General features: G+C 41.3%; 1 protein-coding gene across 16 annotated transcripts in view; it reads left to right on the top strand.

Annotated features, from left to right (window-relative positions):
- Window positions 1-26,074, top strand: part of MACF1 (microtubule actin crosslinking factor 1) — a 333,619-nt gene that overhangs the window by 96,967 nt on the left and 210,578 nt on the right. Inside the window, exon 1 of one of the 16 annotated variants that reach the window (XM_073902855.1) lies at window positions 5,940-6,236. The exons of 13 other annotated variants lie outside the window; for them this stretch is intronic. In XM_073902855.1, coding sequence (XP_073758956.1) covers window positions 6,128-6,236 — 109 coding nt within the window. In that variant the 5' untranslated portion in view covers window positions 5,940-6,127. Of the gene's footprint in view, window positions 1-5,939; window positions 6,237-9,928; window positions 10,036-15,271; window positions 15,473-26,074 lie in introns of those variants that run through there. 2 more of the 16 variants (XM_073902859.1, XM_073902857.1) reach the window with 2 other exon arrangements.

Below are 26,074 nucleotides of genomic sequence, written 5' to 3'. Positions count from 1 at the left end.
TCAGTTATTTTGAGACCAGGTCTAACACGATGGCGGTGTGAGTAACAGTTGCAGGGCCCTTTCTCACCGGCTTGCTTTCATCCCAGTCAGACATGAAAGTGATTCTGGGGTGTTGCCTTGTTTTGAGATTTCTTGTGGGTAACAGTTGTGGGTGATCATCCTAAATTCTGGTGAGTGAAGTAATCCTAAAGAGAAGTAGGTCTAAAATCTTTAATGAAGTTTAGAGTCTTGCTTTTACAGGGCTTCTTTGGTGGTTTGGGGCCCTGCCCATTGGTTATATAGAAGGGATATCCTGGGGGGTGCTAAATATGACTTTAAATGGCCCATTCTTTGTATAATAAATGATCTTTAAAAAAACCCCAGTCACTCCCTCCTGCCAGCCTCTAACCACTTCCTATAAATGACAGCACACAGATCCATCTTAGTTTTGCTAAGTGAAAAATTTATTTTATTTTCACAAAGGCAGCCCCATTTCTCTTCTTTCTTCCTTCAGACAAGCATACATATACACAAAGGCTGGAAACAAACTTTTTACCTGTCGTATATAGAAAAATGGTGTATCCAAGGTCTAGCGTGCCATCTTATGAGGAGCAAATGACTTTGGATACCTTTCATTGTCTTCTCTAATAATAACGGTAGGTTCAGAATGTGTCTTGACATTTGAGTGCTTTGGATTTTTTTTTTCTTCACATTTCCTAGGTATTTTTGAATGGCACAAGTGTGATATATGATTTTCTAATTAAGACAGGTTTGCAGTGGTAGTAGAATAAGACAGAGACATGGCTTTCACTTTGGGAAATGAAAATATGGTGAAGATATTTATAAGATTGCAAAAAGAAAATTGTACAGTGAGTGATATAGTCAGTACCAGCACTGTGACGTTCGTGTCAAAGTTGAGATTCTTTCCTTGGAGCTGGGTGGGGCTGTGTACAGACTGTCTTGTAAAGAGGAAGTATTCCAAACATATAAATATTTAAATTGTTTAACCGCAAGTTAGTGTACTTAGTTTGCCAGAACATGTTAGCAAAGGGAGACAGTGTGATAAAATACATTGATTTAAAATCAGACAGATAAAAGTTCAGATGGCAGTTCATCCTCTTACTCTGTGACTTTGGACAAAATAACTTGAATTTTCTGAGCCTCAGGTTCTTTTTAAAAAATTATTTTTTATTATAACATTTTAAAAAAATTTGAGTTACAGATGACACATGATGTTATGAGCCCCAAGTTCTTGATTTGTAAAATATCCCCACTTATAATAATAATATATAATAGCATATTAACTGAGCTAATAATATTACCAGGATTAAATGAAGTAACAGATGTGAAGGTGCTTTCTAGTAGCCACTTGGTAAATGTTAGTATATTGTAGTATTGGTAGAGCATATTATAATAAATGCCCTTCCATGCAAGTTCATCTTCTTTGGGTATCACAGCTCCAGGGCTTCTCCACAGTAAGAGGTGTGTCACCATCATCTTTGTGTCCACGGTGTCTACCATGATGCTCCGTGTTTTTAAATTGAATGAATGAATGAACTGTTCTGTTTCACAAGAGCCCTGCTCCAGAGGGCGCTCCGGCTTAGTCTCCCCTGGATTGCTCTATCCCTTTTCCTTGTGTTGCGCTATTCCTTTCAGCAAACATTGATTATTTCACACATCAAGACATCCCTCTCTCTGCAAAATTCCTTGAGTAGTTTTTACTTTGTTGTCACTTATTCTTCTCCTCCCGTTCTCTTTTTTACATTTAACTTTTAAAAATTATTTTTAATTGAGGTATAGTTGACACAGTATATTAGTTTCAGGTGTACAACATAATAATTTGATATTACATATATTGCAAAATGTTACTACAGTAAGTCTGATTAACATCTGTCACCTTATATAGTTACCAAAGGTTTTTTTTTTTCTTGTGATAAGCACTTTTAAGATATACTCTCTTAACAACTTTCACGTATGCAGCCCATTTTTAAATTTTTAACTCTGGTTGCCATGCTGTTCATCATATTCTTATAAATCCCATTCTCTCTTGAATCACTCCAGTCAGACCTTTTCTGGCATCAAAACTGCCCTTATTAAAGTCACCAGCAACCTCCACATCACTAAATTCAGTGGTCCATTCTCAATCCTCATCATGACACATTAAGAGCTTTAGCATGGTTAATTACTACCTTTTTTTTTTTTAAGATTTTATTTTTAAGTAATCTCTACATTCTACATGGGGTTCAAACCCACAGCCCTGAGCTCAAGAGTCAAATGCTCTACCAACTGAACCAGCCAGGCACCCCTAATTACTAATTCTTAAAACACTTCCTTCCCCTGGCTTCTGGGGCATCATGCTCTTTTGGTGTTCTTAATCCACTGGCTCTTCTTTTGATGGTTCTTCCTCTTCCCTATATAGTGTTGCAGCGTTTCCAGTGCTTAGTCCATGAACTTGGTCTCCTCTCTCTCTGTTCACTCCCCAAGTGATCTCACCCAGTTTCCTGGCTTTAAAACTCATCCTGGGTCTCTGCTGGAACTCTAGATTCATATATTCAGTTGCATATTCAGAGTTCCACCGGTATATCTACTAGGCATTTCAAACCTGCTGTATCCAAAAGAGAATTCCTGCCCCCCCCAAAAAAAAGAACAACTACAACCCATCTCCGGACGTAGCAGTTCTGTTCATTCAGTTTCTCAGGCCAAAACTCAGGGAGCCATGACTCTATCTTTTCTTTCCTCACCCCACTCCAGGCTATGAACAAATCCTGATGACTCTTTTTTTGTAATTTATCCAGAATATGACCACATCTCACCAGCTCTAACACCACACTGGTCCCAGCTATTGTTTCTCAGCCACCAGTTTTCACCTGGATTATTGGAATGGCATTTTATTTTATTATTCTATTTTTTTATTTTAAGATTTTATTTATTTATTTGAGAGAAAGAGAGCACAGAGGGAGAGGGAGAAGCAGACTTCGCACTGAGCAGGGAGCCCAGCATGGGGCTCGATCCCAGGACCCCAAGATCATGACCTGAGTTGAAGGCAGACGCTTAACTGACTGAGCCACCCAGGTGCCCCTGGAATGGCATTTTAACCAGTGGCCCTGCTCCCATTCTTGCCTCTCAATAGTCTGTTCTCAATATAGCAGCAAGCGGGATTCTTTTAAGACCCTAAGTTAAATCCTGTCACTCTTTCACACAAAACTTTCCAAAGCTTTCCTACTTCATTTAGAATAAAAGCCACTTTTTACAAGTGGCGCATACAGTCATAGGTGATCTGATAATCTCTCTTGCTTCATCTCTTGACACTCTCCCCTTCTCTCTGTGAGCTCCAACCAATATAGTTTTCTCCATGTTCCCTGAACACACCAAACCTACTTCTGCCTCAGGATCTTTGCACTTGCTTCTTAAAAAATTTGGCTCATTTTTTCTCTAGATAGCCATATGATTTGTTTGCTCATATTCTTTAGGTCTCTGCTTAAATGCCATCTTATTAGAGAAGCCTTCCCTGAAAACTGGAAACTTGACCCCACTGGCACTTCCTTCTCCTTTTCATCTCTTTTAGTATTCTCCATTATATTTGCGTGACAAACTATGTATTTGCTTGTTTGTGTTTACTTTCCATCTTCTCCTACTGGTATATAATAAGCGTGAGGGCAAGGTCTTTGTTTTGTTCACTACTGTGTTCCCAGTATCTAGAACAGGGCCTGGAACATAGTAAACGGTAAATATTTGATGAATGAGATATAGGTTAGCACAAAATTATAGATGATCTAGATGCCATATTAAAATATTCATATTATATTTGTTCCCCTCAAGGGACCTTTATCATCTTTTTGGTTAGTAGATTATTCAGATCTAAAACACTTCCCTTTTATTTACTTTTTTAAAAAGATTCAAAAAAAAGATGGGCCGCCTGGGTGGCTCAGTTGGTGAAGAGCCTGACTCTTGATTTCAGTTCAGGTCATGATCTCAGGGTTGTGAGATCGAGCCCTGCATTGGGCTCTGCGCTAGGCATTGAGCCCCTGCTTAAGACTCTCTCTCTCTGCCCCTCCCCCCCCAAATAAAATAAATAAAGGTAACTTTACAGGTACTAAAGCAATTTGCATTTTAAAGCTTATTTATGGGGTGCCTGGGTGGCTCAGTCTATTAAGCGCCTGCCGTCTGTTCAGGTCATGATCCCGGGGTCCTGGGATCAAGTCCCGCGTCAGGTTCCCTGCTCAGCGGAGAGCTTGCTTCTCCCTCTCCCACTGCCTGCCACTTTTCCTACTTGTGCTCCCTCTCTGTCAAATAAATAAATAAATAAAATCTTCAAAAAAAAAAAAAAGTAAAGCTTATTTGTGAGATAATATAGCATATTTACATACCATAGTGTAAAAGGCACCATAGGAATAAATAAAGAGCTAGTTTGTTAGCAAGAGAAGCTATAACTCTTCCCTGAGCGAAAGGTGTCGCAGAGGATGTTAGATGTGCTCCTGGCTATTGGGCCTTCTATGTTATGTTGTGTGTCCACACTTCATTTTATAAAATATCTCTTCAGAGGAAAGTAGATGAAAAGAGGAGCAGTGGTACCATGAGGCCTTTGCATATTCAATTTAGGTCATGCAAACTTCTTTCCAGTCTTTCGGTGTGTCAGGTTTATTGAAGTATTAATTTATGTACAACAAAACTCACCCTTTTGGGTGTACAATCCAGTGAGTTTTGACAAAAGTATACAGTTATGGAACCATCACCACAAAAGTTCCCTTATTTTTTTTGTAGTCAGTTCTTTCCCTCACCCCCAGGCCTGGGCAACCACTTACCTGATTTCTGTCCCTATAGTTTTGCTTTTCTAGAATGTCATATGGATGGAACCATACAGTATGTAGCCTTTTGTGTCTGGCTTCTTTCATGTAGTAGAATGCTTTTGAAATTCATCCCCGCTCTTGTATCAGTAGTTTGTGCCTTTTCATTGCTGTGTTGTAGTCCACTATACGGATGCACCATGATTTGTTTACTAGTCCACCAGTCGATGGACTTTGGGCTATTTCCAGATTTTCATTCATTTGAATAAAGCTGCTATTATCTTTCATGTACAGGTCTTTGTGTGGACACATGTTTTCACTTTTCTTGGGTAAATCCTAGGAGTGATATTGCTTGGTCATTTGGTATGTGTATGTTTAACTTTATAAGAAATGCCAAACTGGAGCAGTTGTGCCAATTTACCGCCCCCCACCAGCAGTGTATGAGAGTTCCAGCTGCTTCACGTCCTTGCCTTGATATTATCTATCTTTTTAATTTTAGTCATTCCAGTAGGTATGTAGTGGTAAGGTGTTTTCGGTTCCTGCTACAGCCTCCGTATCAAGTTTTCATTTGTAAGCAGGCCTTAGTTTTGTGGAAGGTATTGTTTTCTGCTGTCACTGAACATCCCCATATCCCCCTGGGCAGCTAATGGTAGATTTTCCAGTCCTGAAAACACACTGGTTTTTGGTCGTCCTTGTTCATCATCATGCTGTGATGTCAGATCTATTGCATGGAGCTTGTTGTGTATGTGATCCTCTCTGTAATGATCTTTGGATCCCTGGCCTCCTCCTCCTAGGCCATGGAAGCGTTGCCCTCCCACTGGCCAGTGTACTCATGGACACTTAAAATACATCCTTGTGTACTTTGCCTCCTCCCCGCAAGCAATTCCCTAGTAATTCTGTGACTTTTTTCTTTTGGCTCCATCCTGAAGTCTGGTATTCCAGCCTGGCTGGGAGTGGAAAGTTAAGAGCGTGACGTCCTCTGATACCCTCCCTTCTTGTAGAGGGGTCTGAGGTTTGTTTGTTTAAGCTGAACAGAGGATGCCAAAGATAGAATTTGAGTCAGCTCAGCACTAGCTTAAGCGCTCCTTTTTACTCTCCTGGTTCCTCCTTCCCTTTCCCCTCCCCCTCTGGCCAGTTGTTTCCTGGGCTTTGTCTGAGATACACTGTACAGTTTTAGCCCCATCTAGGACTGCCTGCTGAAAGACATTCAACAACGAGGTGGAGGAGAAGCCGCCAGGAAGTTTCTGACAACTGTGTGCTGATAGTTCAGGACAACAGTAACCTCAGGAGAAAGGCATTCAGAGGCCTGCCTGAGCTGTGGGCTTGTGGCTAAACTCAGGGAAGGAGGAAGGACGGGCCTGGAAATGCCTCTCTTAGATTCATCTTATTTGCCATCAACCATCTTTATTTTGACTCACGTTCTTGGAATTGCGGGTGTTCTGTACTGGAAGAGATGTGCCAGAGGCAGAGCAGGTAACTTGTGTACGGAGTTATTTCTTTAAATGACCGTGGGGCTTTTGAGGGTGGGGAAAATGACGGAGGGCTTCCCAGTGGCTTTCCTTAAAGGGCCAGCACCTCTTTTCAGCTGGGGTGCTGTCAGACCTTACTTTGTGTGTGGATCCACTGAGGAAACTGGGCAGCTCTGGGACCAGTGTGAGACCGGACTCTTCCCCATTCCATGTGGCTGTCTGCTAGAGGGTGCTGGCTTGATGAGGTGATGTCTGGGCTCCAAGCTGAGGGAAGTGGCAACTATGCTGACTTGGGTACTTCCTTGCTTCCTTTCCCTACTTTTGCACAATCTCAAAGTGGCTTCTGGATCTTCGTTTTTAACCAAAAACATACAGTAATTCTTTCACCCTCCTCTAGGTAGAGATATGAGAAAACTTGTGGGATTAGAGAAGTTTCTGGATTTGGTGTATTTTTGGGTGAGGAAAGGCAGAGGAAGAAAGACTAGTGAGAGGAAGGGGTAAGTGGTGTCTCTGCCAAGGTGCCTCTGTTCTCTATGATATGATTAAAATTGTTCCTTTCCCCTCAGGCAGCCATACAGTTTACTTGTTTATCTAAGTCATCCTGTTCAATGCATGGAAGTTAACTGTTCTTTTCCCCAGGGGGTCAGGCCCTGATACTTAAAAAAAAAAAAAAGATGGTAGCCGACCCCACTTTCTTCTCATATTTGCTATTAATTACATTATATTCCTTTGATTTCTAAAAGCACAGTGCAGGAATCAGCCTCATGTTTAGCTGATTCTAAATCTCCATGGTTGAGGATTAATAAAGTCTAACTTTTCCTGGAGTTCACCCTTGGATCTCCATGCCTTCAGTACTGTCATTGTGATCCGCCTACTCCCTTCAAGCCAAAGTATTAAGATACTTGTTACTTTGTATCTTTTTTTTGGTTAAGATGCAGATTTGATGACTTATTACTTCGCTTTCTATTAAAAGTTCATGAATGCTTGACAGAATTAGAATTAGAATCAGTCATTCCCCAGTGTCCTTTCCAGTAAGTCCCAGAAAAGCTTTTGACTAAATATTCAGATCCCAGCATGTATCTATATCAGCAAAAACAGACATTTAGAAATATGTTTGCTTATGTGGTGTTGTGTTAAAGAGGTCACCCAAAGTGATTTTCCTGAAATGTAAGCTTGTATTGGAACTTAGAAAGGAATAGGCAGGCATGAATTATTTGGCCCTGTATACTATTTCATATGTGACTAGAAAGTAATTACCAACGAGGAGGAGACTGCTCTTTTCCTTTCCCTGAGCACTGTGGTAATGACATTTCTAAACCACTAATTGATTAATATTTTAAAAATTTATCTTCAGTGTAGGATTTTCTATGAACTTAGGAGTCAGAACCCTATTTTTTAAGTGCTTGCTTTTTTTATGTTTTAAAAAATGAATTTCATAAACAGCCATAAAATGCATTGAAATAAAAAGAAAAATAAATTGTAAAAGCTTTTTATTTCTATTTCTATTTTTTTAAACACTGTTTTTATATGTTCTATATGTTGAGTTGCATATAAGATTTGTTTGAAAAAGTGACTGTAGAACATACCACCTCTGGACTATTCATTGTGTTGGTAACTGGGGAATTCTTTTAAGCTGGAAGTTGCCTTGTTGTAACTTTGGTTCTAGTACCTAATAGTTAATTGCTTCGGAAGGTGCTGCGTTCACTTTATCTGTAAAATTGGAGCAGGGGTTTTATAATTGGAGATTACAGATACCAAAACTTCTGTAGACGTGCTTACGAGATTCTGTACCCATTTATTTTAATTTCAGTTTTGAGGTGTATTTTAGCTATTTAAAGTATATTTTAAAAGTAACACATATGCTCTCATGTACTACCTCCCAGTTGGACATCACCAGAATAAAGTTTCTCTACCACCTCTAAGTATATATTTAAACTGCTTATAAATGTACAGTTTATTAAAAAAAGTGAAGTTTGTATCTTTCCATCTGGTCTTTTTTTTTTTTTAATTAGAAGTGTTTTCCTATTACAGGACATACTGCAGAAAATAGGTCCTCTGCCTGGTAAATTCTAGGCAAGGCTCAGTTGTATGGGCTCAGGTGCTCAGTCTGTAACATTGAGTGGGTAACACATTGCCAGGGGATGACTGTAATATTGGCTTAGTGTGTACTAAAAGATTTTGTGCTTCTTGTCCCACATTTCTAGTCATATTTACATATTATAAAGAATGTACACAATTTTAGATATCCAAGGTATTTGACTTTGAAACAAGTATTTCTGCTCTTCTTTCAGGCTCCTCTTCTTTCAGGTTCTTGTATCAGTTTATTTGAATACTATCCTGAGATTACCAGGCACACTGTGAAACTATTACTGTTTGTTGCTGTTTGTATGAACCAGTTTTTACAAAAGGGTTCACTGTGATAAAACGTGACATAGAAATAGACCGGATGCTGAGGCTGATATAACTGTAATTAATTAATCTCTAATTTTAATCAAAATTGCTTGACTGGTTATGTCATTTAGTTTTAAAATAAGTAACATAAATTTGAACCCATAAAATTGATTTATACTATTAAACCCTGCTTTTATTTATCTTTATTTTTTTAAACACTGTTTTTTATATGTTCTATATGTTGAGTTGCATATAAGATTTGTTTGAAAAAGTGACTGTAGAACATAGCACCTCTGGACTATTCATTGTGTTGGTAACTGGGGAATTCTTTTAAGCTGGAAGTTGCCTTGTTGTAACTTAGGCCCATTAGTCCAAATTCTGCCTGGCAAAGATCAAGTCTGCTTTCTCTTAGAGGTGTCAGGCTTGCTTCGGTTTGAAGGCGGTCTTTGTCAGTCGACACTTCCCTTTCCATTGACTGTAGACGACTCCCCAGCTCCTTATTATTCTGGTACTCCCTTTGGACAGTTAAATCGATTGTTTTTGTTTGGAAAATTTGGAGGCCGGGTGTACATGTGGAGAGGTGAAGGGAAGACAGCAGAAACAGGAGGAAGGAATCACTGATTACTATTCCTTCATTTTCCTTAGGTTTTTTTTTTTTTTTTCCTCCCCTGGATGTTATGGGTCTTTTGGTGAGCCCTGGTTACATAAGTACATGGCTTTTACAGCCACGTTCCCAAGTCACCATCTCTTCAGCGGATATAAACAAGATACAGGAAGACACAGACTGTTTGTATTGAAGTCATTTGTAAGATAGAACTTTGCGTTCCGTTAGTTTTAGATTTTTAAATTGTCTTCTATATACCCTGTCCACACTTACATTCACATATTTTATCTCGTTATTCCAAAAACTTCCACTGTTTTAGTTTGCATCCTCATTTTTTTCTCTAGGGCTGTTGAAATAATCTGTTTCCCCCGTACTCCTCCCCCCCCCCCCCTGTGTTCTAACTGTAGCCGGAGTTACCTTCTAAAATACAGAGCTGTCTATATCACTCTCCTGCTTAAAATCCATTAGTGCTTCCTCTCTGCTTTCAGAAGAAAATTCAAACTTTTCAGCATGACATGAAAGTGTTTTTATGGGGCGCCTGGCTGACTCGGTGTGTAGAGCATGTGACTCTTGATCTCAGGGTCATGAGTTTGAACCCCATGTTGGGCATAGAGATTGCTTTTTAAAACAACGACAACAAAAACACCGGTGTTTTTATGATCTGCCCCCTGCCTATTTCACTAGTTCCATTTCCTCTCTTGGCCTTACAAGCACCTAGTACTCCAGCCTCATTTAAAAACTTGTAGATCTCTACCCCAAATGCCTGTACCCTCTTTTCAACTGGAGTACTGGATACTTATCCTTCAAGGTAAGTTGTTAGCGCCTCTGGAAAGCCTTCCTCCACTGAAGTTCAGAGTTGCTCTTCTGTGCTCCAGCAGCACCGTGTCAGTGCTTCTTACCCAAACCTGTATCGTCATCTTGCTCTGCTCATCTCTCTCTCTCCACTAATTACAGTCTGTTAGACTGTAAGATCTTTAAGAACAGGGACTCTTACTCATCTCAGTTTCTCAAGTGTCTGAGACAAAATAGCTGTCAGTAAGTGTTACTTGAACAAACAAAATGAAAGAATTAAGATAGCATTAGATAGAAGCTGTAGCAGGGAACTTGTCTTATTCATTTATATACTTAAAGGGCTTGGCTTAGCTTGACATGTGGTCTAACATAGGTGCTCAGTAGAGGTTAATTGAATGATACGGAGTTGCCCTGTGTTTTAGTTTATTAATATCTCACATTGTGATAACGTAGATGGAAAAAAAGCTTTATGGTTCCTTGAGAAGAACATTTGAATTTTTGCATGTTTGCCAAAGGACAAATATGTCCCTCTCTAGGGTCTTGTTTTCTTTATCTGCAAAATGAAAGAGTTGGACAGTCCAGTCTCCTAAGGTTCTTTCCATTTCCAACATCCCACTAGGAAGACCAGCTATAGGGATTATCCCTGGATCTGGACCGTATGAAGTGCAACCTAAGATTGCATCACCTTTTTTCTTTTTTCTTTTCTCTCCCCTCCCTTCTCCTCCCTTCTCCTCCCCTCTCTTCCCTTCCCTTCCCTTCTCTTCTCTTCTCCTCCCTTCTCCTCTCTTTTCTCTGTAGCAGCTCCATCACACTGTTGAGTCTGTTAAACTTAAGATCAGTTATAAAATGGTCAGACCTGGTACATGAATTGCTATTATCTCCCCTCTAGACACTGCTGTGCCTTTAGTTTTCTTGAACTTCAGTACAAGACATAGGTATTCTACTTACATTTTGTCCTATGATATTTGGTGTCGCTTTTTGAGATTGTTTTGAATGTCGATTCCTCCATTTATGACATTAGCCGTGCATCCTCCTTTCATCTTATCTAAAAATTTATTGTAACAGGCACTTGATAAATATATGGTCATATATCTAATATATCTTTACTCAAGTAACTAAACCATTAGCTGTCTTAATCAAGGTGGAGCCTTTGCCTTTTTCTTTCCTTAGCTATTTTTTCTAGATCTGTACAATGTGTAGGAAGACCACTGAACTTGGAGTCAGGAGACCTGGGTTCTAAGTCCTGGCTCTTCTTCTTCTTCTTCTTTTTTTTTTTTTATTTAAGATTTTATTTGTTTATTTGAGAGAGAGAGTGCGAGCGAGAGAGCAGAAGGAGCAGCAGGCAGTGGGAGAGAGAGAAGCAGGCTCCCTACTGAGCAGGAAGCCTGACGTGGGCTTGAACCAAGGACCCTGGGATCATGACCTGAGCTGAAGGCAGACACTTAACCCACTGAGCCACCCGGGCACCCCAGTCCTGGTTCTTCTGCTGACTACATGAGATGTTAGGTCACTTACTTCCTCTAATTTCCTGTCTGAATGAGAAGAATAAAGACTAAGGTCTCTAATTTCCTGTGCTTCCAGCAGTGCGGTCATCTGGCCTCTACTTGGATGTGACAAGGAACTGTGGTTGAGAGTCTGGGTCAGGCTGCCTGTGTTACCATCCCAGCTCTGCCACTGCTGGCGGATTGACATCAATCCGTCTGGGTCTATGCTTCCTTATCTGTAAAGTGGGGTTAATAATGCTGCGTGGTTGTTTTGAGTTAAGTTTTTAGAATACATTCTGCACATGGTAAGGACTATAAAATTGTGGGATTTGTTTATTTATTTATTTATTATTATTATTATTTTTTTTTTGTAGCAATCTATACATCCATTGTGGGGCTTGAACTCACGACTGAGTTCAAGGGTCGCATGCTCTTCCCACTAAGCCAGCCAGGTACCCCAGGGACTATATAATTGTTTACTATCCTCATGATACTTTTTTTCACAAAAGATATTGAGGACATAGTAATTTCCTGTATGCTGCAGGGACAAAATATAAATATTTGTCTTTACGGTTGGCAATGAAAAAAATGTGAAAAAGCCAATGTGGGAGTATACAAAAAATTAGTGATATATTATGAATCATTGTCTTACATATTAGAAGGAAAGACGTCTGTGTTCGCTTTAATATCCTTAACAGTGGGTGATTCTGGCATTTAAGGAAATAAATGTATAGCTTCGATTTTCTGTGCTATTGTAAGAAAGCCAGTAGTTGTAAATTCTCCTATATTTCAATCCATGTATGGAAATACTGGCTTGGATCTCTTCCTTCCATTCAACATTTTATTTTTTATTTTTATTTTTTTCCCACTCAGCATTTTAAATATCTGCAGGTAGCAGTCAGATTCACTTTTTCGTGCCTCTAACATTTCTAGACACCCAGTGACCAATGACATGACCAAAAGTTGGGCAAAAAAGAAGGGGGATGGCCTGGGTAATCACTGCTCATGTGGGTCTCCTCTGAATAATTAAGAGCTGCCTGTCTTAAAGTCTTGCTGTTAATAGTAGCTTCCCTTTTGAGGCTCAGGATCTCCTAGGAGCGTAGGCCTGTGTCTCCTGGCAGGTAGACTGACCTTATTCCCAAGACCGTCTCCCCTAACTTCCTCAGTCTGCAGTGCCTTAACAGGAAACAGATTCTGCTTGGATGCCAGGGGAGTGAGGAGAAGGCAGGCTTTGATTTACCTTTTTCAAAGCTTACCCAGTGATGATTATTTTGACTTTTAGAGACTATGAAATTATTTAGTATTTCTAGAAGTTACCCCGCATATTCATTTGGGATATGCCCTAAATCTCTGGTTGGCTATAGTCAAGTATTTTTATTTCTTAATCTTCCCAGAAATATTCTGCCACCTTAAATATACAGCTCCCCCACAGCAGTGTAGTTATTCTGGATTAGGGTGTAACAGGAGGTGTAGCTTTGGAGCTGAACAAATGGATACATAATCTTGGTCAAGTTATTTAGCCTTTAAAAAAAATATTTATTGGGGCACCTGGGTGGCTCAGATGGTTAAGCGTCTGCCTTCGGCTCGGGTCATGATCCCGGGGTCGTGGGATCGAGTCCCGCATCGGGCTCCTTGCTCAGCAGGGAGTCTGCTTCTCCCTCTCCCTCTGCCTCTCCCCCTGCTTGTTCTCTCTCTGTCTCTCTCGCAAATGAATAAATAAAATCTTTAAAAAATATATTTATTTATTTTAGAAAGAGAGAGCGCCATAGTGAGCCTGCGGGAGTGCAGGGTGGGGGAGGGGCAGAGGAACAGGGAGAGAATTTCAAGCGGACTCCGGTGGAGCATGGAGCCAGAGGTGGAGCTCATCAGGACTCTGAGATCACGACCTAAGCCAAAACCAAGAGTCAGATGCTTAACCTACTGTACCACTCCAGCGCCTCCAAGTTATTAGCCTTTTAAAAGTATTTTCACTTCTAAAATGGAAATGATAATACCTATCTTAGAGAATTGTTGGGATTAGATGAAATTATATTTAAAGTTCTTAGCACATTACCTGTGAACTAAATAACAGTAGATGCTCAGTTAATTTTAGCCTAATTGCATTCAAAATGTGTTGAGAGACCAGAATATGAAGACAGAAGACACAAGACTGAAGAAATTTAAATCAGATAAAGGAAAAGTTTACTAAAATATGAATCAGGAAACATTTATTCCTTTTTCTTCTCTTTTCCCAATTTCTTGGCATTTCTCTTCTTAGGACAAGGTAAATTCTAGGAGGACCCTTCCTGTCCAAGACTGACTAAGAAGAGTCTAATAAGAGGAACAAACTGAGTAGAGTTGTCATAGGTTATCGGGGTGACTGGGGGCTTAGTCAAGGAGGGATAAAGTCAGCTGTGAGTCCTGTTATTAGTAAGTAGTAACAGGATTATTAGCAGTTTGTAGGTGGGAGGGATGTCCAGTAGGGAGTGAAGAAAGCTGTCGGGGACCGAGGCAGGTCACAGGGCTTGTTTAAATTGAGTGGCCTGCTAGGCAAGCTAGTGTTTACTCTTTTTCACTTGCAGTTTTTGGGGCTAACTCTGCAAACTTGCTTTCCTGGGTGTTGCCCCTCCCTCCCTGCCTTTAGGAACAGGATTGGAAGTAGCATTAGCCTGAAGAAGTCATTCTATTTAGGGAAAGGGCCAGTGATTAGGCCCTTATCTGCAGTGGGGCCTTTCTGAGTGGTGTGGGGCCGGATCGGGATCGGAATCAGAATGGCTATCCTGCCATCGACAGAGGCTCGGCTTTTCTAACCCCTGGTTGGGTCAGAAGTGTGAAGAAGCAATAGATGGGCTGGGCCATCCGAATGAAAAAGCCCTTCATTGTGTTCCTTCAACATTCCAGTGTCTGGTACAATTAGCCAAGACTCAGAAAACAAGTTGGACAAACAAGCAAGCAGCCTTCCACTGATGGATAAAGGGATCTCTGGCAACGCTGAGTTAAGTGCTCTGACTGCAGAGACAGTGGGAGGGTCTGGGAAGAGGAAGGGGACTTGGGGATGACATTCCTGGCTGGATGAGGGGAAAGAATGGAGCAACAAGCAAACAGTATTTTTTTGAAGTTGATGAAATCAGCCCTGCTCATCTACCTGAGAGACTGCCTGGGGCTGGGCTAACCTGTGAAGTAGGTGGAGTCATTGCAGAGAGACTGTGACTCTTCCCTTTGGGCAGCTGTAAATGTGGGGAAATGAAGCCCCTATTAGAATCTGGGAATCTGTTGGCAGTGGACAGTGTATAGGATTCACTCCATTATAGTCTCTCCCATTGTGGGACCTTTTCAGTTGGTTAAAACTTTTTATGTACTTCTGCCTGAGAAGAGGCCAGCCAGAGGAGCAGTTTTTTGCGCAATGGATGTACTGTTCCTGACTTGGCAGTAAGCCGTTCTACCTTACCAGCTCTTCTGCAACTGTCTAAGATTCACCAGGTCAAAAGCTTCTGCTCTGCAAATGGAGGGTAACTCAAAGACCAGTCTTTCTACCTGCTCAGGCTTACCCAATAACTTGGCTGGACATTTTCATATGAAGCTCCCACTTCTGTATGCTGCTGTTGGTCTGAAAACACTGAGCTGCTGCCACTTTTGAATAGGATGCTTTTTGCCTGAAGACCTGAACCCAGTTTTTGGAAGTGCCCTAGGGAGGAGCTTCCTCTCTGACCTCAAGGGGAGGAGGAGGTCATTAGGAAGTGGTGGGTGGAGTCACGTCTCTGTACTTCTGCTGTCTCTCTCTGCTCATCGAATAGCCCTTTGGCTATCTGTCTCTGTTTACCACGAAGCCTTTTTTGAGGAGCTGCAGAGGGTGCTCAAGCCACTAACTGGAGGTTCTTTGGAACACCCTCCTTTTGGGTGGGGTCAGCAGACACGAGAGTGCCATGTGGCCTAGTTACCAAGATGAGCACGAGTTCAACGCCCACCTGGTTTGCCGCATGTGCTGTATGGGTTAGTATGTGAAGTTTTTTCCCTGTTTGGGCCTGTGGATCCCAAATAGCCCTTGCTCTCATTGACTCATAGGAATATATGGGCTTTGAAGTCTTGCAGGTGTAACAGCCTTTGGGCTTGTTAAAATGTGCAGGGGAATGGACGGGTGCCCTACTTCCTGGGGAACTTCTTAAGCTTGTAGTGACTGGCAGTTAAGAGCCCAAGTTTTGGGTGTGGGACTTTTTTATAGAGACTGAATTCATGCTCACGCTTCTTTTTGCTTTGTATCAGGAAACCACTTTTAAGTTATGTTGGCATAGTTCTGAGAGTCCAGGGTGTATTTTTAGCAGAAGTTGGTTGGTTACGGAGTCCACCTCTGAGCGGACTGGATTGGGGGTGGGTGGGTGGAGTCATGGCCTGGGTTTCCTCTTTCACTTAGTCTCTTCTGCCAGCTATGAGGTGGGAGGAGAGCTCCAAGATGGTCTGGGGACAGGACTGGGGACAGGACCTAAAGAATTGCAGGCTAGGAGGTGTGTTGTGTAGGCTGTGACTTAGATCTCTCTGGATAAAGGACAAGAGTTCATTTAAATCATGTTCTGTGACCTTGAGCAAGTGGCCCAGACTTTTTGGCCACAGGTTTCTTTGGCTTCCTGAACTGCAGGGTGTACGGGACTGGTGCTGGAATGAGATATCAGTTCATCAGTTCTTGGTAAAATGAAAGAGATAAGGAGAAAGTAGTGTGCCTTTCATAAAAGGAAACTCATTTAAAGACCCGTCCTTTACTCTGGGATTGCCCTTACTGCTTTTCTGATGTTAAAATGTCCTTTATTTTATGAAAGAATTGTTCTTAGATCACAGTTTGGTTTTAGGTATCCCTACTTAGCAAAAGAAAAGGTTGACAGCTTTATGTTAGGTTTTCTGATTTATTTTGGAACATTTACTGGTTTGGGAACTCCTGCATTGGTCATCGACTTTGATAATCAAAATATCTTTTGATATTATATTCCTGAGTCTCTGAAGCAGAACAAAATTGTGACCCAAATAGGCAGGTTTTCACTAAAATTGAAATTGTCGGCTGTTTTATCGAGGGGAGAGAGCAGAAGAAATCTCAGAAGGGGTGAGCAGAGCTCCAGTTCCGATTCTGTCTCCTGACCGGGAGGCCAGTAGTGCCAGATATTTAAGTGCTTTGTGAGAAACAAAGGCGGTAGTATAATAATGTTTGGGGCACACGGAGGGGCTCTTTTAGTCTGTTGTTGTCATGCAGTCTAGCCTTTCATCTTTCTGGTATCATTTCCTCCCTGAGATCCGGAGAAAAGAATCTTCTGCCTCTGAAAGTGCTTGGAGATAAAAAAAAAGGCCCCTTTTCTGTAATCAACGGAGAAGTTTAAGGAGGTGTAGAATCTTCATTGAAATTTTCGGCGCAAAAACATTCTCTACCGGTGTAGAGATCCTACCCGGTGTAATCCCCCCAAGGCAGTGTGACCGAATCGTTAAGAGAATGGACTTTGGCATCACCTGTCTGCTTGGGGCTCCTGCTCTACCACTGAATCGCTAGGTGGACTGGGGGAGTTGCTTAATCTTTCTATGCCTGGGTTTCCTCCTTTTTTAAAAGGGGATTTAAATAGACCCTAACTCAGAGTCATTATGAGGAGTACATGATATTCAAGCGCTTAGCCCCCTGTAAGCTCTGCAGGTGATTTTGATATGATCAGTTCACAGACTGGTATTTTGGGAACCATTGACCTAGTCCAAACTCAAAACGTTATAGATGAAACTCAGAGAGGGGAGCTGAGTGTTCTGTAAGGTAAGCATCATAGATTAGAGGCCAGCGAATCCAAGTTACAGACCTGATTCTGCCCCTGTGTCACTTTATCCAACTTCTTAAATTTCTTAAGGCTTGGATTTCTTCATCTTTCAGATGATATTTCGAGGATTCTTAAACCTCTGATCTCTTTGTATCTGTGATTTAGTTTTTCCGATAATCTAATGAATAGTCAAGAAACTATAGAGCTTTTCTCCCTCTTCCCTTCTCCTTGTATGCCTCTCCCTCCATCTCTGTCTCATTTCCCTTGCCACCATGATTACTCCCCTCTTTTCTTTCTCTTTCTTTCTTTCGTTCTTCTTTCTTTCTTTTTAAAAAATTTTTTTAATTTATTTGACAGAGAGAGAGATGGGGAGAGAGGGAACACAAGCAGGGGGAGTGGGAGAGGGAGAAGCAGGCTTCCCGCTGAGCAGAGAGCCGGATGCAGGGCTTGATCCCAGGACCCTGGGATCATGACCTGAGCCGAAGGCAGATGCCCAAAGACTGAACCACCCGGACGCCCCACTCCCGGCTTATTTCTTTATCTAACTCTGTCATTTACTCTTGGATTCCCAATAGAGCAAAGAATTATCATTAATAAAGTTCCAGTTTGCCTGAGAAATAACATAAAACTTTAATTTTGCACTGATGTTTCTAGAATTATGACCTCCCGAAGCTCCCAATTCTCCATCTTCACTGAGACATTCTAAGCCTGTACCAACCCTTGGTGATAGATGCCTGTCATGAATCCCAGTTACAGTTATGGTTTGCACCTCCCTTCTTCCTGTCATTACACAGGATGATATTGTGTTGCCTCCTAATAATTTCATGGTGGCAGTAGGTGTGGTGGTTAAAAGTCCATGACAGACTTGGATTTGAATCTCAATTCTGCTACTTGCTAACTGTGTGACTTCAGGCAAATTATTAATAAGCTTTTTTTGAGCCTCAATTTGAACTATAAAAATGAGGGTAAATAGTGTGTACTTGGTAGAGTTGTGAGGACCGAGACAAATACTAAATGAAACAGGCCTCGCACAGTGCCTGACACAGAGCAAACACAATGTCTAGGTCAGTCTTATCTCCTGAAGTTGACTTATGTATGTCTGAGGATAGGAATCATTTATAATGTTGGTGCCATTGTATATTTTTGGTAAGCACAGTTAATTGCTTGATCTCCATCTATCTACGTATCTTTCTTTCTCTCCCTTCCTTTCTTCCCCTTTTTTTTTTTAAAGATTTTATTTATTTATTTGACAGAGAGAGACACAGCGAGAGAGGGAACACAAGCAGGGGGAGTGGGAGGGAGAAGCAGGCTCCCCGCCAAGCAGGGAGCCCGATGTGGGACCTAGTCCCAGGACCCCGGGATCATGATCTGAGCCGAAGGCAGACTCCCAACAACTGAGCCACCCAGGCACCCCCTTCCTTCCTTCTTGAAGTACAGTTGGCACATAATATTACATTAGGTTCAGACGTATGATTCAATAAGTTTATATGTTCTGCTGTCTCACCACAAGTGTATCTACCATCTGTCACCATAAGCTATTACAGTATTATTGACTATATTGCCTGTGCTGTATCTTTTATTCCCATGACTTATTCATTTCATAGAAATCCTGTATCTCCCACTCCTCTTCGCCTGTTTTGTCCATCCCCACACCCCCTTCCCCTCTGGCAACCCCTCTGTATTTATGGGTCTGTTTCTTCAGCCCATTTTCTTTGAGCTTACATGAAGTGGTGCAAAGTCTCCTGGGTCCAGACGTGGCAAGAAGAATTTAGGAAAGCTGTAACTGTAGACGGGACATGTGAATGGAAATCCCTGCTCCCTGCTGAAAAGCAGTCTTTTAATTATCATTTGGGAATACTTCTTAGTTTGACTTTGAAAATACCGCTTGAAGTGTCCTTGTAGATATAACCTTGGCACATAGTGAGTGGGCTTTCAGTATATATTTGTTAAATGAATGAGTATTCTCAAGTATCCATTATTGTCTTAAATGTTGGATATTTAAGGAAATTTAAAACATGGTTCTTGACTCCAAAGAGCTAAAGTTCAGATAAATAGGATTTACATAGAGAGGTATCTAATAATAGGTTTTGTATGCCTGGTGCCAAGTAAACTGAATAAACACAGGCACCTGCAGGCATCTAGAAGTGGCTGGCATAGGTGGAAAGATATAAAAGGAGAAGTGGGACTTCAGCTGGACCTTGTAAGGAGGCTCTAACTTAGATAACCGAAAAAGAGGGAGACCAGATATTCCAGTAGGGGCAACAAAGACAAGAATGTGCAAGTTATGTTTGGAAACAATGATATCAGAATAGTTGTAGTTGAGTCATGCAGGGGAGAGCCCAAAGATAAAGTTGGAAGAGTAGATTGTAAATTTCTTCAGGTCAGAGGCCACGTATTTATCTCCTCCAACCACCTAACACACAGGGAATAAAAACCAGAATTGAATTTCAAAGGGTTGTACACAGCAGACTATGGAAACAAAGGACCTAGACTTGGTCTTCTGGGAGCCACTAAAGGATTTTTGAGTAGAGGGATAATAATGGGCAAAGTGGTGATTTCAGATTTTTGAGATAGGCTGTCTGCTGTACTTGCCACAGCCACAGCTGTCAACTGTTAGCTTCAAATCTGTAGCGTCAATTCTGACTGCTCTTCCGAACTCTAGACCTAGCGTTCTGTCAGCAAGAAGATCTGCTAACACCTTATTATTTTTCTTCTACTTTACCCAACCTACCCAACACCCAGTCTGTGCCTCCTCTACCTTCCTAATCTCAAGATACCCCTCCTCCCAGTTGCTGGAAACGTTAGTTGACCAACATTTATTGACTAGAAACGTTAGAATTATTTTGAACCTTCCCTTTTCCTTAACACATCTAGTCAGTATTTAAGGGCTGCTGTCTCTGCCTCCGCATCATCTTACAGGTCTGCCTGCCCTCTTTGTATTCTTGCTGTCTCTGCCCTCGTTCATACTCTTAGATTTTTTTCTTGGTTTGTCATTAAGTAGGCCTCTAGCTGGTTCTTGTACCCCTTAGTGTCTCTCTGCTGCAGACTGGCCTTTGGTCCGATGCCAGATTAATCTTTTCAGAACACCCTCTGGTTCAGAAAGTCTTGGGGCGCCTGGATGGTGCAGTTGGTTAAGTGTCCCGCTCTGGTTTTCGGCTCAGGTCGTGATCTCAGGGTCATGAGATAGAGCCCTGTGTCAGGCTTTGTGCTTAGTGTGGAGTCTGCTTGAGACTTTGTCTCCCTCTCCCTCTGCCCCTCGTCCTGCTTGAGTTCTTTTTTTTCTCTCTCTCACATAAATAAGTAAATCTTTAAAAAAAATCTCAGTGGTATCATTTGATTTACTGAATTAAGTAGATCAGTTTTCTGGAGTGATTTAACCTCATATGACCTTGCAAGCTTCCTTTCTCATTAAATTGCTAAATGTATGTTATGCATACCTGTGCTATTCCCTGAAACACATCCTGTGTACTTACATGTCTCTGAATTGCTGCTCATACTTCTTCTTCAGTTTGGAATTCCTTAACTCCATTTGTGCTGCCCAAATCCTAATTGTTATCCAAGGTTTAGTTCAAACATCATGCCTTCCATGAACTCTCCTCCTACCCCTCTGTCAGAATTAATCAACTGTTATTATCAGCATCATTTTGTGTAGCTTGTATCTGGTGTTTTATTTGCTTGATATTATTGTTAATTATTTATATATTGGTGTTTGCTACTAGATTGTAAATTTCATGAGGTCAAGGAATGGACCTATTCTATTTCCCTTCTCTGTCAGCTCATGTATCTCATTTTTAAAATTTCCAGGAGGTTGATGCCTCTTGGGCTTTTTCTTCTTTTTTTTTTCCCTAGATTTTATTTATTTATGAGAGAGAGAGAGAGAGAGAGAGAGCGCGCGCTCACGCACACGAGTAGGGGCAGGGGCAGAGGGAGAGAGAGAAGCAGACTCCCGGCTGAGCAGGGAGCCTGACACCTGGGACTTGATCCCAGGACCCTGAGATCATGACCTGAGCCAAAGGCAGACACTTACCAACTGAGCCACCCAAGTGCCCCATTGGGCTTCTAGAACCATTTGTGATTTTTCTGTGGCCCTCAGGGAAACAAGCAGAAGTTCTTCTTTTATTTGCTTTTGTAATGATTTATAATGCACTGGGACTATGTTATCAGCTATGTTGGATTAGAACACAGAGCTTTACACCTCAAATGCAGGCTTTAATTCCAACTCTAGGCCTATTCTCAAATTGCTCCTAGTAGAGTAGGGCAAATAGACACATAAACAATAATACCTTGCAATAAGCACAAGAGAAAGATCAGCTAAACTAGTGTGTGTAAGGGGTAAGAAAAGCTCCTGGAAGTGATGGTTGAATTGAGTACAGAGCAGAGTAGATAGACAAGGGGGGAGCTGTATTCCACGCAGAGGGAACAGTGAATACAAGGGCAAGATTACATTTGGGCAAGAATGTTCAGTAAGGCTGAAAAAATTTTTATGAAAGGGTAGGTGGTGATGAGTGGCAGGCAGGCACCACATAATGGGTCTTAGATGCCAGGGTAAAAAGTCTGAATATTATCCTGAATGGAGGCACCAGGCTTTGGAATCCAATGGAGCTGAGTTCAAATTTAACTTCTTTACCTACCTTGTGATCTTGGACAAATTACTTAACCTCTCTAGGCTTTATCTTTCCAGTAAAATAATATCTAGCTTTCAGGGTTCTTGAGCATTGGAAATGATATACATAAGGCATGTCGCACATAAGCAGGTGTTCAGTAAACATTAACTATTAATATTAAGAGGATGAGGAGTCACTGAAAGATTTTAAGGCAGAGTACCAGATCAGTTTTGTTAGAAAGATTGCTGGCAGAATTGAAAAGGATAGTGTCTTAGTTTGGGCCACAGATGTGGTGGCTTCAACAACACACCTTTATTTCTCATAGTTCTGGAGGCTGGAAGTCTAAGATCAAGGCAGCTGTAGATTTGGTGTCTGGTGCGGGCCCTCTTCCTGGATCATAGATAGCTGTCATCCTCACTGTACCCTCACATGGCAGAAAGAGGGTGAGAGAGCTGTCTTGGGGTCCTTTTATAAGGACCACCCTCATGACCCATTCATGCCCCAAAGGCTTCATGTGATACTATCACAGTGGGGATTAAGATTTCAACATATGAATTTAGGGGAGGAAATAGAAACGTTCAGACCATAACAGATGGATTAGAGCAGGGAATCCTGTTAGAAGCAGAGAGAAGAGAGTTCAGTTTTAGACAAGTTGAGTTTGAGATGAGCAAGAAATGTTTAGGAGGCAATTAGACATATGAAATTGGTATTTAGGATGAAAGCCTGAGCTGAAGATACGGATTTGAAAGTGATCAGTTACAGTTCGAACCATAGGAGTAGATAAAATTATTCTGGGAGAATGGGGAGAACTGCTGTTCATAACCTTTTTTTTTTTTTTTTTTAAGATTTTATTTATTTGAGAGGGAGAGCAAGCACAAGCAGTGGGGGTAGCAGAGGGAGAGGGAGAAAGCAGGCTCCCTACTCGACAGAGAGCCTGATGTGGGGCTCGATTCCAGGACCCTGAGATCACGTCCTCTCAACCGACTGAGCCACCCAGGTGCCCCTCCTTTTTTTTTTTTTTTTTTTTTAAGCTATGCGTCTTTATTCCCCTCCCACCATGCACATAACACCCAACATTTTACATGCAGTTTTAGGTGGTTCATGGCATCACTCTCCAAACCCATCTATGGACCTGTGGGTCCATGGATATCTTAAAAACCTGTAATACCAAATGAAGGAAAGAAGGCTAAGGATGAGTAAGCATTTAGGGAGTGAGCAGAAGAGAAGGAATAACCAAAGAGGAAGGAGGAACACTAGGAGGGAGTAGAGTCTCAGATTCAAGAGGGAGAGTGTGAGTTTAAAAGGTGAAGGAATGATCAGCAGTGTCTTCTGAGTTGGCAGTTAGGTAGGTGATTGTGGAGAAAGCAATTTCAGTGAATTTGTGGGGCTCAAAGCCACACAGGTCACATGGGAATAGGAGGTGAGGAATTGGAGACAGCATTGTCCTCATACTTGTTCAGGAAGCCAAGGGGGAAGGAAAGGGAGAAGTTAAAGATATACAAGCTAGGGGATACTTGTTGGACTAAGGTTCCCAAAGAGAAGGGAAGACGTGGGATCCAGATTTTAGGTTGGAAGGACTTGCCCAAGTTTCCAAAGGACATCTCTGCAGGTGAAACTAAAACAAAGAAAATTAGGGTACGTATTGGTAGCTTGGTGGACTGTAATGGCTTTTAATAAAAGTTGGAAACAAGTATTAAATCCTTCTAATTAAGTAACCCCCCACATCATTCATTGGTGCCTCAATATGTTCAATCTTAGAATTTCCCAGTGGGCAGTTGGGTTCTTTCTTGGCAGATCATAGCCTTTGGTAGGGCCAAGTTTTTAAGAAGCATCAAAGAATATGGCCTTTGTTAAATTGACTGGAGTATCTTTGAAAATTCTACCTCCAGTGTTAGGTAAAATGATCTTTGCTGGGCCTGGAATTAAATTAGGGATTCATGTGTAGGGGGCCAAACCTAAAACTTTAAAAAGTTTGAAAGCCTGAGCTGTTTGGAGCATTCTGAAAGTTTAATAGTTGGTTGTTCTTTGGCTTCTGTAATGAATTTCTTTGCTAAAATATTATGATCTCAAACCCCAGGCACTGCAGTATCTATCCTCTTGTCTTAATGCTTAAATCAGGGAAGAACGTGCATGTACTTGATGGGTCTGCAACACAGGATCCTAAAAAAGGATCCTTCAGCTTTGGGGGCACAGTTGTTCCATAAAACCCTTTTCTGAGGAACTTACGGCTCAGCTCTAAAGCAGGCTAGCTGGTATTGAGAAGAGCTTGTAATGGTGTTTCCCTTAGTAATTATGCTCCGAATAAGTACCTGGACCTCTTGCCGCTGAACTGAAAGCCCGTTTTCTAGCTATTGGAAACAGTAAGATGGACTAGCGTTCATCGTGCCCTTCGCATCTTCAGGTCTAAAATAAAAGAGGCAGTGGACTAAAAAGAAATCCCATGAATTCCGCCTCTTCTTTTGTATATATATATGTATATATGTATATGTATATATATGTAAATGTGTGTATATATATGTGTGTGTGTGTGTGTGTGTGTGTATACGTATATATATATGGCACCAGCACAGGGCTCGAACTCACAACCCTGAGATCAAGAGTCAGATGCTTAACTGACTGAGCCACCCAGGTACCCCCTGCTCCTTCTTTAAAATATTGATTAGTTTAAAAGGAAATTTGTTGGGGTGCCTGGGTGGCTCAGTGGTTAAGCGTCTGCCTTCGGCTCAGGTCATGATCCCAGGGTCCTGGGATCGAGTCCTGCATCGGGCTCCCTGCTCTGTGGGAAGCCTGCTTCTCCCTTTCCCACTCCCCCTGCTGTGTTCCCTCTCTCACTGTGTCTCTCTCTGACAAATAAATAATAAAATCTTAAAAAAAAATAAAAGGAAATTTGTTAACTTTTTCCATCTATGTATTATTTAACCTGTCATGGTAAACACATATAGCTTTTATAATAAATTCTGAAAAGAAAAATAACAAGGAGAACTTGTGTCTCCAGAGTGAGAATTTTGTAAAACTGGAAATAGTCAATCTTGGTTATGAAGGTATTAATGTAGTGAGGCAGAATGGGTCTGGTGGTGGTGAAATGTAAGGGGGCAGAACTTTTAGCTGGCTTTAATTTTGTTTTCCCATCACGGCTGCATGTTTCAGCACACAAGAGACACTTATTGGGGTGTTGGGGTTTCTTACATACTGGACTGTTTTTCCGTAGGTAACTCGACTCTGATTTCATTCTGTGTGTTTCATTAGCCAGTCTTCTAATCATATATTGGCCAGTCAAGAAGTTTTTGTTTTAGGTCATATCCTGCAGAGCTGTAGCTGTTAGCAGCTTTGGGAGATACAAAAAGTAAAGCATGATCTCTTTCCTTAAGGAGTTAGTGATCTCACTGGTGCTGTAAGAATAAGCATATTAAAAGTTCAGGACTCTCTGTATAACTATATAAGTGCTGATTGAGTGATTAGCATAGTAAGTACCATAAAAATTTGTAGGACAAAGAGACTGTTGAGACCTGGAGTTGTCAGGAAAGGCTGCCAGAGTAATTTTTCTCAAGCACACATCTGATCGTGTCATCTCCTAATTAAAATCTTTTGACGCTTTCCTTCACCTTCTCCTACCAATTTCTTAGTGGTAAAGTTTACTCATTAGCTTGTAAGAAAGGTCATGATTTGGCCCATGCCATCCTATCTAGTTTTAAGTCTCTCCACTACCTAATACACATCCTGTCTTTCAACCATCCTTGATTCTGTGCACTTCTGTGAACATAAGCTCCTGGTTGTCTCCATGAATTTGCATTAGGTGAAATTTGCATGTAGTAGCTTTGTCCCTTCCCTTTAAATTCTTGGCTAACTTCTACTCATCTTTTAAGGTTTAATTGTACTCATTCCTCTGGAACCTTTCACTAACTGCCCATGTTTCCCTCTCCTGTTGAGGTAGCTTAACCATTTTTCTTCTGTTCTTGAGCACTCTGTGCTTAGCTTTGTTTATAGCACATATTAAACTGCATGGAAGTTAATTCTTTTTTCTGCTAGACTGTCATCTATTTTATTATTTTTTAAAAGTAGGCTCCACACCCAACGTGGGACTTTAACACATGACCCCAAGATCAGGAGTTGCATGCTCCACCAACTGAGCCAGCCAGGTGCCCCGACTGTCATCTCTTTTAAAGATAGGGACTATGACTTTGGTATCTATTTTTTCTTTTTAAAGATTTTATTTA

Source organism: Callorhinus ursinus, unplaced genomic scaffold (assembly GCF_003265705.2).
Source record: "Callorhinus ursinus isolate GAN/ISIS: 27379988/994484 unplaced genomic scaffold, GSC_fseal_2.0 scaffold18, whole genome shotgun sequence".
NCBI classification, from domain to species: Eukaryota; Metazoa; Chordata; class Mammalia; order Carnivora; family Otariidae; genus Callorhinus; species Callorhinus ursinus.
Note: the sequence above shows the minus strand (reverse complement) of the source record. Positions and strands in the feature narration are given on the sequence as shown.